This window comes from Leptosomus discolor, chromosome 8, assembly GCF_034619465.1.
Source record: "Leptosomus discolor isolate bLepDis1 chromosome 8, bLepDis1.hap2, whole genome shotgun sequence".
Taxonomy (NCBI): Eukaryota; Metazoa; Chordata; class Aves; order Leptosomiformes; family Leptosomidae; genus Leptosomus; species Leptosomus discolor.
The window spans coordinates 3,849,734-3,863,001 of NC_141398.1; the positions used below are offsets into that span (position 1 = coordinate 3,849,734).

General features: G+C 45.3%; 1 protein-coding gene across 1 annotated transcript; it reads left to right on the plus strand.

The window, feature by feature from the left end:
- The first annotated feature begins 8,234 nt into the window (after positions 1-8,234).
- GMNN (geminin DNA replication inhibitor) lies at positions 8,235-12,765 on the plus strand. Its single transcript, XM_009952152.2, has 6 exons — positions 8,235-8,291; positions 10,097-10,195; positions 10,580-10,718; positions 11,340-11,422; positions 11,501-11,611; positions 12,562-12,765. Exons 1-6 carry the CDS (start codon positions 8,235-8,237, stop codon positions 12,763-12,765), a joined length of 693 nt encoding a protein of 230 aa, XP_009950454.1.
- The last annotated feature ends 503 nt before the right edge of the window (positions 12,766-13,268 follow it).

Genomic DNA, 13,268 nt, shown 5'->3' on the forward strand with positions numbered 1-13,268 from the left:
CAATCCTTTCCTGACGTTTCAGAAGGGGATGGGGAACTGAAATCACTCCAGGTTCCTTGTATGTAGATCGCTGCTCCTTCTTACACAGGCAGCCACCTCGCTTACCTAACGCAGAGAACATTTCTTTTCGCTTGTGGCTAGTAAGGATATCCTGACAAATGAGGGTGTTTGTTATACATCTATGTGCAGAAATATCTGCACTAGTGAAGCCATGAGTAATAGCTGAGCCTTGTCCTACTTTTACACAGTTGTGCTGCTTTTCCTCCATCGTGCTCAATGATGAAGCTCATACAGTAGAAAAATAAGAGCATCTTAGCGAAAATATACATTATTAAGTAACGCACTTTACTGAATGGAGAGCTAAGACTTAGCAAAATAAATATTTAGATGCTGTTGCTCCATAATTCTCTTGGCCAGATAATTGTATGTTATTGTTGTGCTTCTTACTGGTTGTGCAATGTTGTACCATTTGTAAGAGAGGCTTGTGTGCCTGAAAGCTGGCGTGTGTTTTGCAGTTCTAACGCTGTGCCTAACGACAGCCTGCCTCTCTTCAAACCCAGCTTGAAACGATACAACTTTTATTGTTGAGAGGAGAGAAGTGCGCCTGGTATACAAAAACCCGACGAGTAGGTTGTGGCAGTATATGCAAAACACGCAGTAGTTCTTTTTTGAGGCTTCCATCCCATTAGCACAGCAAAAATAGCGTTTCTTGGGCATGTTAAATTCGGGCTGAACGAAACAGTCAGCGGAGCAGGGCAGCTTCTGCTTGGGTAACGGAGCACAGACCCGCCGGTGTCCTTCGGTCCTTCTCCCGCTCCAGGCGAGGAGGACGTTTGTCACGGGTTGAGGCTGGGCCGGCCACTAACGAATGACGGACACTCTCTACTAACCCCTCTCCCCTCTCAAAAAAGGGAGAAGGAGAAAGAACAAGGGAGAGAGACTTTACGGTTTGGAAAAGAAAACTAAAACAGCTTTAATGAAACAGTAACAATAAAAGATAATAATAAGTAAGAATAAGGAAATAATGAAATAGATACAATATGTACAAATAAATACAAAACCAACACCGAACCCAACTCCCCCTGCCCTGATGACGACACGTCCCCACCACGCTGCAGGGCTGGCACTGGGGCAGTCCCAGGCTGGACTGGGCAGCAGACAGGGACGGGATGCAGGAGCTGGACTCAGGCACTGGATTCAGGGATGCACGGGTCGGGATCGACGACAGAAGGACAGACAGAGTCCTCCTCAGATGTCGCCATCGAAGAAGAGAGCGAGACCCTCGTGACCCCTCAGCTTTACACTGACCATGACGTCCATGGGGTGGAACACTCTGTGGGTCAGGTTGGGGTCACCTGTCCGGTTCGCTCCTCCCTGCAGGGGCGACCTTTTTCGTGCTTGTGACCCTTTTCACTCCCGCACCCCAACACGCAGCACAAGACTCAGCAGTGACCTTGGTCGCTGTAAGAACCAGTCCAAGCCAGGGCCTCTCTGCATCCCATCCCTTGGTACGGACTGTAAACACCAGGGGTTGGCACTGCTGGGAGCAGTCACTGTCTGGAAAAACAGGCTGCTGGTTCAGACAGCGCCGTTAGTTAGAGGAGACTTCACTGAAAAGTTAAAGCACTAAAACAGAATTAGTTCTGGTTTAGCCCAAACCAGGACAGCGTCGTACGTTACCACGTAGCTGCAGTGCTGTGGTCTGTGAGGGATCACGTCCCTGGGGACTTGGGTCTCTGGAGCGGGGGGTGACGCTACCACGGGCCGTAGCAGCGCGGCAACAGCCCCTGTGGAGGCAGGAAAGAGCTTGTCACCAAAATAGATCCCTTGGGAGAGGAAGTGTTTGAGCCGTGTGGTTTTGAGAAGCTCTGCAAGTTTGGACTGCCTGGTCGCTTGTATATTTCTTCCTTTTCTGCTCTCAAAAACTTGTGTTTTCTATTCACCATTTTATTGTTTCCTTGCTGTTTGCAGTGAAATTAAGCGCTGTAGTTGTTTTCACATTTCAGTTGCATAATAAGTTGGGGTTTATTCTGTAAATTAAAAAGGATGGAAAACTTTATAGAAACACCTTGTTGGGTTGTTGTTTTTTTTTTCCCAAATGTATGTGATTTCAGAATCTGACTCCTGTTTTCAGAGTGAATTGTTTACTCAGAAGCATGCGGGCAAGATTGTACTCTAATGCCCCTGCTCTTAATTTCCAGCTTAATAATTAGTTACTTAAAATGTAATAATTTCTAGTTAATAATTAGTTGTTAACAGATTGTAGCAAATTTATATATAAGTTGTAGACATGGGAAGAGATGAGCTGGATTCTGTTAGCTTTCTGTTTACATTTCCCATGCATACTGTACTGGCTGTGTGTGTTAGAAGCAGTATCAGCCCCGAAGCTACTCGCTTCAAAAACAGAACTATGATTAATTCAGTGCCAAATGTTTATGTATCAGACAAAAATAAATTAGTATTCCTTCTAAAGTCAAACAAGACAAATTAGGTGGCAATTAAACCGCTTTCATATACTTCAGGATATTCTCTGATTCACTCTTTTCTGCCTCTAGAGGAAACATTCGTTTCTAAGGCCTAACAAGAATGCTTTTGTGTAGAAAAATGGCAGCATTTAATGCACAGAACATTCCTTACCTCATGCTGTGGACAACTATATATCCAGTGCACTGCTATGGCTACAATATTAAGCTTCATCCATCACTTCCCTGTGTCCTGACTTCTCGTTGTAGGGCTGTGGTCATAAAATAGGCCGTAGGTCCTTGGGCACGTGAGGTGCTGAGCCTAGACTTCGGCTGAACGGTACCCGCTGCCTTGCTGGGTTGGTTTCATCCTCATAATTCACTCTGTGTGTGTGTGTGTGTCTCTATATACTTAAACACACTTGATTAGGTGTGTTCTCGTTTTCTGCTTGTCCAGTTTGCGCTTTCCTGACTCGTTTCAGAGCGCTGAGCACGTGCAGTTACGATGTCAAAAGTAACTAAAGGTTCTCAGGGCCTTCGCTGGGGTGGTAGCTCCCCCAAACCCCGACAATCAATGGCCTCTTTGGTTACGGTTTCTCTAACAGCTTGGGTATTTGTTTTGTGTAACAAATGCACATCCTGTCTCTAAAACTTCGCATTTCTTTTGAAGTCATCTGAAATGCAGACGAGGAGCCCTGCCTGCGCGTGGTACCTGCACTTCAAATTCCTTTCGACAAAGTGTTTCGGTGTCTGGAAGACTCTTGACTCTTTGTCACCGTGCTGTGTCCTTGCGCTCTCAGTTGGTGGTGTGCAAATGCATTTGTCTTTATTAGACTGGTTCGACCTGGCAAACCCAAAGGTGGTTTTGTGTTTGCTCAGCAGCAAGAATAAAAGTTGAAACGACTTGTTCTATTTGTTCAGTCTGTAAAGAATGGAAATACTTGTAGTCAGCAGAACTGGGAGTAGCTTTAGATTAATAATTCCTAGCCTTTATAGAGAATGCTTCATTTTTCAATCTTAAAGCACTATATAAATGATGGGTTTTGTCCAGGTGAATCCATAGCTGAGGAGGTGAGGCTCTCACAGTGTTTTAAGGGATGTCTTAGTGATGCACCCAGTATTTAACCAGGGAAAAATTCCGAAGGTGAGATGTAGATTTTTCTTTTCACCTTTCATCTCTGGAGCACTAAGGACCACAATTCACAGCACAATCTTTTCTCCTAATGCATGACAATTGCAGACTATTCAGTTAATATAGCATGGGAACGGCGTTACGGGGACTGTGCTGGGTTTATAACCCTGTCTTTGGACAGGGTTTCATTCGCATGAGCCGGTTAACCTAGGGAAAAGATGACAAATCGTTAACTTCTTGTCGGTAACTCACGACACACCCCTCCGTAGGACGGAACACCCCAGAAACAAGGCTGGGGGGGGGCGGTGGTGGTGCGGGGGGAAAGCGTTAAGGCACCGTGATGCCACGCTGCCACCTAGTGTCCCCCGGCGGAGCGCGGGGAGCCGCTTCACCCCTGAAATAAAGGGCTTTTTTTTTTTTTTTTTTTTTGGTGGGGCAGAAGGGCCAAGAGAACAGCAGCCAGGGGCCCTGAGAGCCACAGCTCCTGCTCACCGGTTCCGAGCTCCCAAACCCAGCCTCAGGGGCTCCTTCCCTGGACCCTTCTGCAGGGCTTGCACCCAGAGCAGGTGGGGTGGGTTGACCCTGGCCAAAACGCCAGGTGCCCACCAAAGCCGCTCTATCACTCCCCCTCCTTAACTGGGCAGGAGAGAGGAGAGGAAAAAAAAAATAACAGGCTTGTGGGGTTGAGATAAGGACAGGGAGATCACTCAGCGTTTACCGTCACGGGCAAAATGGACTCGACTAAAGGAAAATGTAATTTATTACCAATTAACTCAGAGAGGAGTAATGAGAAATAAAACCAAATCTTAAAACACCTTCCCCGGGCTTAACTTTGATTTTTTTTCTCCCTCTTCCCCCCCCAGCAGCACAGGGGGGAAAACAGGGAATGGGGTTTGGGGTCAGTTCATCACACTGTTGTTTTCTGCCGCTCCTTCCTCCTCAGGGGGAGGGCTCCTCACACATTCCCCCTGCTCCAATGTGGGGTCCCCCTCACGGGAGAAAGTCCTCCATGACTTCTCCAGCGTGAGTCTTCCCACGGGTTCAGTTCTCCATGAACTGCTCCAACGTGGGTCTCCTTCGTGCTACCAAAACCTTGCCACGCAGACCCGTTACAGCAGGACAGCGGGAAGACGCCCACGTGCTTCAGAGGCGCTGCGCTGACTCCCTTGGCCCTCTCCGCAGTGGTTCTCTGCCTCTCAAACAGCCGGCATTAAATACCAGTCAATAGGAAAAGATTTGTGATGTTGACATAATAGAGTAATTTACAAAATACAAAATTACAGTGTCGTTTGCCTGCACGTAATGCAGCAGGTAGAAACAAAGGGTCCCTAAGCGCCGCAGAGCTGGGTGACTCTCGGCGGATTACGCAAAGGCCTCGACAAAAGGCCCAGCCTCAAGCAGAAATACTGTTTTGCCGGTACCTGCTTCAGACACTCGAGTCCAAACTCTCTCTGTGCAATGTTTAAGAAGCTTCCACGCACAGGCTGGGCTGGACTCCAGAGGTATTGGAGACAGGGTAGCGCCTTCCCACCTGTTCCCGCGTTCCCAGGCACGCCAAGTCCTCCAAGGAGCTTTTTTTCCGTTGTCATTTGCTATAAAAACGGGTAACATTTATCAATAGCAATGGGGTATAAAAGCTCTAATGGCTGCTGCCATGAATAATCTAACGAATTGGCTGAGCTCTATGGGAAACCTCGGCGTGTTTGCTTAGGCTCGCTTGAAGTGCAAATAGTCCTCGGCAGTCATGACGGAGTTTTATTTTTTTGTGAGAGAAACGAGCTGAAATGCATGATATTGCACTCAGCCTGAAGAAATACATATTCTGCTAGCACTGGGTTGACAGACTTTTGCATGTAAAAATGCCATAACCCCTTATTTAACTTTAACCTTCAGCCACAAAGATGGGAATTATTATAATAAAGTAACCTGAAACCTTTTTGTGAGATTTTAATGTAATTATACTGGTTTCCCACAGCTAAGACTATGAATCAGCTTCTAATAAGTTCCCAGTTGTTCTCCCTCAGTTGTTCTTTCTGATGCGGTGAAGGGATTCTTTACAAACCTTTCAAACTGAAGAAACTGAGCTGAAGGAAAATTCCGAGGCACGGTGGTTCGTAGCAGGACACGCTCTTCAGCTGGATAAATTGAAGGAGCGGCAGCTTTGTAATAAACCTCCAGATCATGTGCCTCCAGCAAGGAACAAATTGAAAGGAAAAACAAACAGAACTGTCACATCAGAACCATCTCCCATTACCTCGGCCCTTTCCAATTATCAGCATTTCCAAAAGCAGTTATTCCACTTCGGTAAATCTACCTGAAACTTTTCATGAATTAAAACTGAATTTTGAAAAGGTAGTCTCTGAGAAAGTGGCACTTGAAAACTTTAGCATGACAAAAATTGTGTCTCGGCCATAAAATGAACGTGTTGCCTTTTATGTGTATAAATCTACGCATGCATATAATTTAAACGTTTTGCATAAATGTATTTTATATTGCATATTTATACTGTTGTATAACAATGCATAAAACATAAAAATAGGAGCGTTTTGATATTGTGTTTATGTACACATTACCTGTATCCAGGTCTTTCTGAAAGGAGATTTAATGCTGGTAAGATTTGTGTGTATATTTGACCAGAGTTTAGCATATCTGCTACTGTTTTGGAATATGGACATTTCAAGTTTTCTTCTAGAACCAAGAAGAATTAAACCAACTTAAGAGCATGAGCTTTGGTTTTTAGTACTGCAACAGAACAACAATAATTTAGGTAGAAATTTCTGTTATTTTCATTTTCTTGATAGAAGACAAAGCTTACTGAGGTGACAGCTTGCTGATGACACTATATTATTCAAATAATAGGAGCAGAGCTGACTGAACATCTGCAGAAGGGCATTATGGAACTGAGTAACTGGCGAACACAGCGGTCAATGAAATTCGATGTAGATAAACATCGAAGAACATATGTAGGAAAAAAAAAATCTTAATTTCACATGTCCAAAACCAGACTTTGAACTGACCATCATTCCAGAACGAGCTCTCAGAGTTGTGACAGACATGTCCACAAGAGCATCAGCCCGATGTTCAGCGGTGGTTAAAGGCAGATCGAACGGCACAGGGTTCACAGGAGAGCAGAGAGGTGGAACAGCTTTTGTGTAAGGGGCGGCTGAGTGGACCTGGGAGAGAGATCTGGAGGGGCATCTCTAACAGTGGCCTAGATGAGGTCCAGTTGTTTGTTGTCCCTTCCAGTACAAGGGCTGGGGACATCAAATGAAGCTACAGGAATCGGGTTAAAAAGGAGAGTGCTCTTCAGACAATGGCCATTTGAGCTCTAGAAGTACACGCCAAAGGATATTGTGGACAATGAAAGTTTAAATGGGTCAATGGGAGACTGAACAAGTTTATGCAAGAGAGATCAGCTTTAGTTCCTTGTCCTTGTTTAAAGATTTCCTAATTCATCATTTTTTACGTTCTGCCTTTCTTTCTTTCATCGGACCATGACATTCCCCTTAAGACATTCTCCTAAGTGCCACGCGGCCTATTTCCAAACAGAAGTCTGACAAAGGGGCGTGCTGAGTAAATGCTCCTCTCTGTCATTATCCTAATTTCTAATAGCTCCGTCATATTGCCTGGAAAACCCATTGACAGCTGCTCTAAGCGAGCTGAGACCTTGGTGGCAAGGAGTGCGTCCTTAACGCTACAAATGTTCACTCACAAGTCAGCAGAAGATCCTATGGGCTTAAATAAAAGATAAGGTTTGCAAGATTTTTTATTTATTGGCATTAATAAACGATAACGTTTGCACGGCCCCCTCAGGCCCTCCCAGGCCCCCTCAGGCCGCCCGCCTCCCCTCGCCCCGCCCCGCCCCTCCGGCCCCCATCTTCCCGCCAGCGGCCCCGCGGGGCGTGGCTCCGCCGGCGGCATGGGGGGGGGAGCGCGGCCTGCGATTGGCTCGGAGAGCGGCCGGAGGAGCACGTGACTTTTCGCGCTCCCTATAGGCGCAGGCCGGGGGCGGGAGGAGGCGGCTGGCTGGGTGCGCGCGCTGGCGGGGCAGTGCGGGAGCGGCTGGTGGTGAGCGGGGCCGGGCGGCGGTGAGGGGTGGTCGGGGGGGCTCCGCTCCGTCTCGCTTGAGCCGAGAGGGGGCCGCAGGCCTTCATGGCTGCTTTTGGGCCCTGGCGGCCTCTAGCCCCGCTTCCCCATTGGCGGCGAGCGAGGAGGGGCGGCGGCTGCGGGCTCGGCTGGCGGGAGAGGGAGAGTGCCGCGCCCCCCCCCCCCCCCCCCCCCGCCATCTTGGGTGTGTGTCTGTGAGACCCCCCCCCTCGCCATCCCTGTGGAAGGGCCTAATGGGATTTAACGTCGTGGGGAGGCAGCGGTGTCAGTGACAAGGGGTGTCCCCTCAGGGTTTTGCTTTCCTGGCGCGCTCGAAGCCTGTATTTGGGGGGAAACCCATGGGGGGGGGGGGGGGGGGGAGCCCTGAGGGGGGCTCTGGAAGAGCCTGCTGAGCAGGCGGTCCATGGCTGGCTTTTTAATGCTGTCCTAAAAGTGGATGAACTGAAATTGTCGTATTTTTTAACTAATGTCCCTGACCTTCAGTTGCAGCTGGATGTTACTAATTTTTTAACTTTTTTTTTTTCAGTGATCCTATGAATTCCAAAATGAAACAGAAACCGAGTGCAGAAAAACCATCAGGCTCTTTGGAGGTATAGGCTTTAAAGCCTTGAATCTAGAATATGGGAGCAGATAAGGGATAGAACATAGAAGATGAAATTTATCAGGAGTGTCTCAAACACAGGATTTGTGATGTTCTGAGGTTTACGCCCACTTCTTTGGGAAATGCTCCCTCTTTCTGACACAAGTTTTATATCCACTGAAGGAATACAAAGGGATCTGTTGTAATGTGCTTCCACCTGGCTTATGTCCTGTTGGCTTGAGTAACCTCCTGGCAGGCAGTGTGGCTTGGGAACACTCTGTCCTGCCTGGGCATATGTCTTTATGACTACTTTTTATTTTTTTCTTACTGCTCAGCAAGCCCTTTTTACTTTGACACTGAGCTTGCTCTCTTTCCATGTTGGTGTTTTGGTGGTTTTTTTTTTTTTTTTACTTAGGTGCTGGCTACCTGCCTTATTTTGGTTACTGAATCAGTCTGGCCGCTAAGGGGTTCTGTATTCTGTCCTGTATAGGGATGAAGTTACGAAGAGTTAAATCTCTCTTGACTTGAGCATGGTTTAGCTGAAGTATTCATGCAGGCAGTTGTTTCTAAAGTCACCCTCATGAACCGTAGTTGTCTTGGAATTGATGGAAAAGCTTAAAGGATTTGGGTTTGTACGAGGTGTCTGATAAGTTATTAAAGTTTATACCTATTCTTGTTACAAGACTCTCTTGTTAAACCCTTTAATGTAGGCCCTAATTTGAATTATACAAATGCTGTATAAAATAGAGGCTGGTAGCCCCCTGTCAGGAGGGGTAGAGTGATGGCAACGAAAACTTAGGGTATTAATGAAATTGCCAGTTGATACATCTGACTTGCACACGTGGTGATCTTGTCCTGTAGTGACTGTAGGGTATAAATTCCTCAGTGTGGCTTTTTGAACTTTCAATGGGTTAACTCGAGTATTAGTCAGTAATTTCTTGGCAGGGTATGCTTAGTGCTAACCTTCACTAGCAGCAGGCAGTGTCAGACACACCGTGTGACTCCTGTTCCCACAGCAGCTGGTGTTTGTCCTGTAGTTCAACAGTAGGATAATTGGTGGCAGGAGCTACCGTGGGAAAGGCGAACTCTTGTCACACGAAGTGCCCTGTGAGTCGGTAACTTTCTCACGCCGGTGTGGCGTTCTGTTCTGGCTGTTCTAGCTTGGTTGTCTGCCATTGTTTGCTGTCCCGTGGTGGCCGTGTAACCAACCCCATCAGAAAGCTTTAGTGCAGGAAATAAGCATTTCTGCATGACAGGAAAGGTGATAAACATACTGTTTATACAAAACAATAGCCTGTCTGGGTCGTAGCAAGGAAGCTTGAGGTCCATTTTAATGGATAATCATGAGCACCACTTGAGGGTGTGTTCGGAGGTAACAAAGACCTGGTGCTGCCTGAAGTGATGGGGGTGACTTCACCGCATAAACTTGCAATTGCAGTCGCTTTTGTCTCTGTCCCCCAAAGCCTGATGCTGCTGTTCTCAAATACAACTTTGAGAGCTCCAGCTGAAGTTTACTTGTGTCACTGCACTGTAGCTGGCCTTGAAATCCAGTCAGGATATTGCTGCTGTAAGACCTGTTCAGGTTCCTTTATGAAGGGTAAGGGTTTTTTGAAGAGGCCGGGACTGAGCATAGCTTCTCTGCTACAAATAACTAGATCCCCTTCTTTCCACAAGCCTCAGCACAGACTGAAGTATCACCTTTTTGTCTTGAAAAGATGAACCATGGGTTACCTTAATGGAAGCATGACAAATCCCAAAGTTGCAGTTCATGTAGGGAAGAATGGCAACTGTCTGAAGCTGTATTTGTCTTTTCAGAAGTACCTCACAGACACCACATGCAGTGCTGCCCCGAGACGGACTCTTAAAATGATTCAGCCTTCAGCAACAGGTTGCCTGGTTGGCAGACGTAATGAGGTATGAATTGAACGGTAACCTGTAGATGTGTCGTCATTTGTACTCCTAGTGAGATGCTTTTGAGCTTTTAACTGAAAACTGATGTATTTGAAAAAGCATATAACCTGCTAACTGGTGTGATACGACTTAAACTTGCTATTTTAGTAATAAGCTATTAAAAACTAGTGATTTCTGAGTACTTCAGGAAAATGTTTGAGATTCTTCTTTTAAACTTACGGGTATTGAGGAAGATGTCTGTAAATTTGAAGTAGAATGTGAAGAAGGCAGGGCTTCATAAAGGCTTAGTTGAGTCACAAGTGAGGCTTACAAGTTTGTATTCTTTAAAAAAAAAAAAAAGCTGAAATTCAGTTGCTCTGGAGTTAAACCTGCCCCTGTTTCATGCAGAAGAAATCTTCAGTCAAAAGGAAACTCTGGAATAACAAGTTCACCTCAAAGGGTTGTAAAGCTGAGGTGTCTGTGAACAAGGAGCAAGAAAATGAGAATATGAATGATGTCATTCAAGATGCAGATCTCATGATAAAAGGTATGTGGTGACTCCTGAAATGTTTTCTTGCACTTAAAATGCTATGCTGCTCTTGGAATATAACTTGAAATGCTGTTCTTTTGTCAGTTAGATAAAGGCTTTGTGTTTTGTGTTTTTTTTGTGATGCCTGGCAGGAATTAATGATACTTATCCTCTATAGTACAGTAAATACAGTATAGATATCTGATGTTTAAGAATCAATTTATGGTAACCAGAGGCTGAGAACCATTGTGTACAGCAGTTTTAAGCCCTAGTTTGTCACTTTGGCTTGGCTACGAGCTTTCAAGGGACTAATAACTAAGCTGAAATGAAAGCCTGTTCTGGTGTAGTGTGCTGCATGGGCGGCTTCTCAGGACCATTAGGCCCAGTATGGACAGTGACTTGGGAATAAGACTCCTGTCTGCCACAAAGTACACGTTAAGACTGACATAAGAGTGTAGGATCTCTTTTCTATAACCTTCTGTCTGTAGTTGTAAACTTACAGCTTCTCTCTGGGGAAACATTACATGGAGTGAGGTCCTATTATCACCGTTTATAGAACTCTTGTGCACAAGTTGGGTATCTTAAGGTGATCTCAAGAATTCAGTCTTGGCACGTGCTTACTGTAGCTTCTTACTTCAGGAAGTCCTTCATCTCAGTATTGGAAAGAAGTGGCTGAAGAAAGGAGGAAGGCTCTGTACGAAGTGCTTCAAGAAAATGAAAAGGTAGCTAGTGAGAGATAGCCAGCTGCTTTACCACTGGCTATCGTCTTCCTGTTTTAACATTTTTTTATTTGACCTCAGTTGCACAAAGAAATTGAGCAGAAAGATGGTGAAATTGCCCGCCTAAAAGAAGAAAACGAAGAGCTAATGTCCCTGGCTGAACATGTGCATTATATGACCAGCATGATTGAGGTACTTCAAGGAATTTTCAGTTAATGTAGAATGAACAAGTGAGAAACCAGCAAAGACTATTTTTAATGAGTTATGACTTCTATTTTGTGTGCTTGCACAAATCTTCGTTTTTAATTACTGCCTGACCCATTTCCTGCGGGATTGCTCTAATCCAGAGACATAAAACCCCTTCTAGGGGATGAGTTTTTCCACCTCAGAACCCCCAGGAGTAATGAGAAAGTACTAAAAGTGATGTTTTCTGAAGGGGAGGTTCAACCTGTTGTCTTAACAGAACAGGCTTTGCATGTTGGAGGTGGTGACAAGGGAAGGAAGGCTTCATCTTCCCTTGTCTGAGGTGACTTACGCATTCCAGTGCTTAGGAGGTGCTGTGAGGCTGCTGGCTAAACGCAGTGTTTATGCACTGCAGTTCCTCAGCAGTTAAGTTCACTTACTAGTTGTAAGCTGCTCACTTCTGAGGCTTTAATGAGCCTTAAGGGCTACATCAAACAACCAGAAGCCTCAAAAGAAGCCTTTTGCAGTCCTGTCTTTCTTCCTTAGACCGGCTTAGGTGAGGAGCTTGATCAACTGCTGGGTCTTGTAAGTTCATCTAGACTTAATGTACCTTCATTATCGCTGATTAAAAATTATGAACTTAATCTGTTATTGTTCTTCTAAAAATAAACCAATATAGCACCATAGTAATGGTAACTTGGGAAGCTGTTTCCCATATTTTAGGTTGCCCAAGATAAAACCTGTCCTACTGAAGAACCTAAGGCAGACTTAACAGTCCACATAGGAGATGTGCTCTGTGAGTTAGAGGTAGCAATTTGAGTTGAAGTGTCTTAAGATTTCTGTGACTGAGGAATGTTTTAATTATAACAACAATCTCTAAATGAAGACAGTTTGCTTCATTCAATATGCACAGTCTTATTTCACTGGCTATTAAGTTCCCTGTCTCTGTTTCTTTCTAGAGGCTAACTGGGCAAGCACCTGACAAGCTTGAGACACTGAAGAGTCTGGCTCTAGAGGAATCCAAACAAGACAATGAAGAGCTTGGCTGTGGAGATGATGCAGACAGCACTTCTGAAGAAGGGCCATCGCAAGTATCCCGTGGCTCGAGGGAGAGTATATCAGATCTTGCTTCAAAGGAAGCAAGTCATTTGCAACTGGAATGACAACCTTGAGATAGGCTTATGTATCTGGCTTTTAATTGCAGACTTCCTCTCGAAAGGATATACTAAAACTTCTCAGGTATAGAAACTCTTGTGGAAGCGTTACAGATGTTGGGTTTTAATTGGAATTATGTAGCAGTGGGAGTACCAGGATACTGCATAGAAAACTTACTACAGGCAGCACTTAGTCGCTTGTATAAAATGCAAATACTGTGTATTTCGAACTGTTGTGTAAATATCTTATCAGTTGGTCTGACATGATACATGAAAATTGATAAATAAATCTTTGCCTTACCAAAACAGCCTCTGAGTGCGGAATGACTAGTTCCAGGCTCATAAGTCAGCTGGGACTAGTGTAGGTAGAAGCTTGCAGGGTTTTTTGGGGAGAGCCTGGGCAGTTTTTAACTCCTTAGATTTCCAGAATTCTGGAGAACAGAGTGGTTGTGGTGGATAGGGAAAGCAAAATACAGCTTGTGTGCTGTTGGTGAGGCTTCAGAAAGTCAAGA

Excerpts from the sequence above, each read along its gene's own strand:
- GMNN (XM_009952152.2), top strand. The coding sequence starts at position 8,235 with ATGAATTCCAAAATGAAACAGAAACCGAGTGCAGAAAAACCATCAGGC. Across the intron at positions 8,292-10,096 it reads AACCATCAGGCTCTTTGGAG|AAGTACCTCACAGACACCAC; the intron begins GTATAGGCTTTA and ends TTGTCTTTTCAG. Across the intron at positions 10,196-10,579 it reads TGGTTGGCAGACGTAATGAG|AAGAAATCTTCAGTCAAAAG; the intron begins GTATGAATTGAA and ends TGTTTCATGCAG.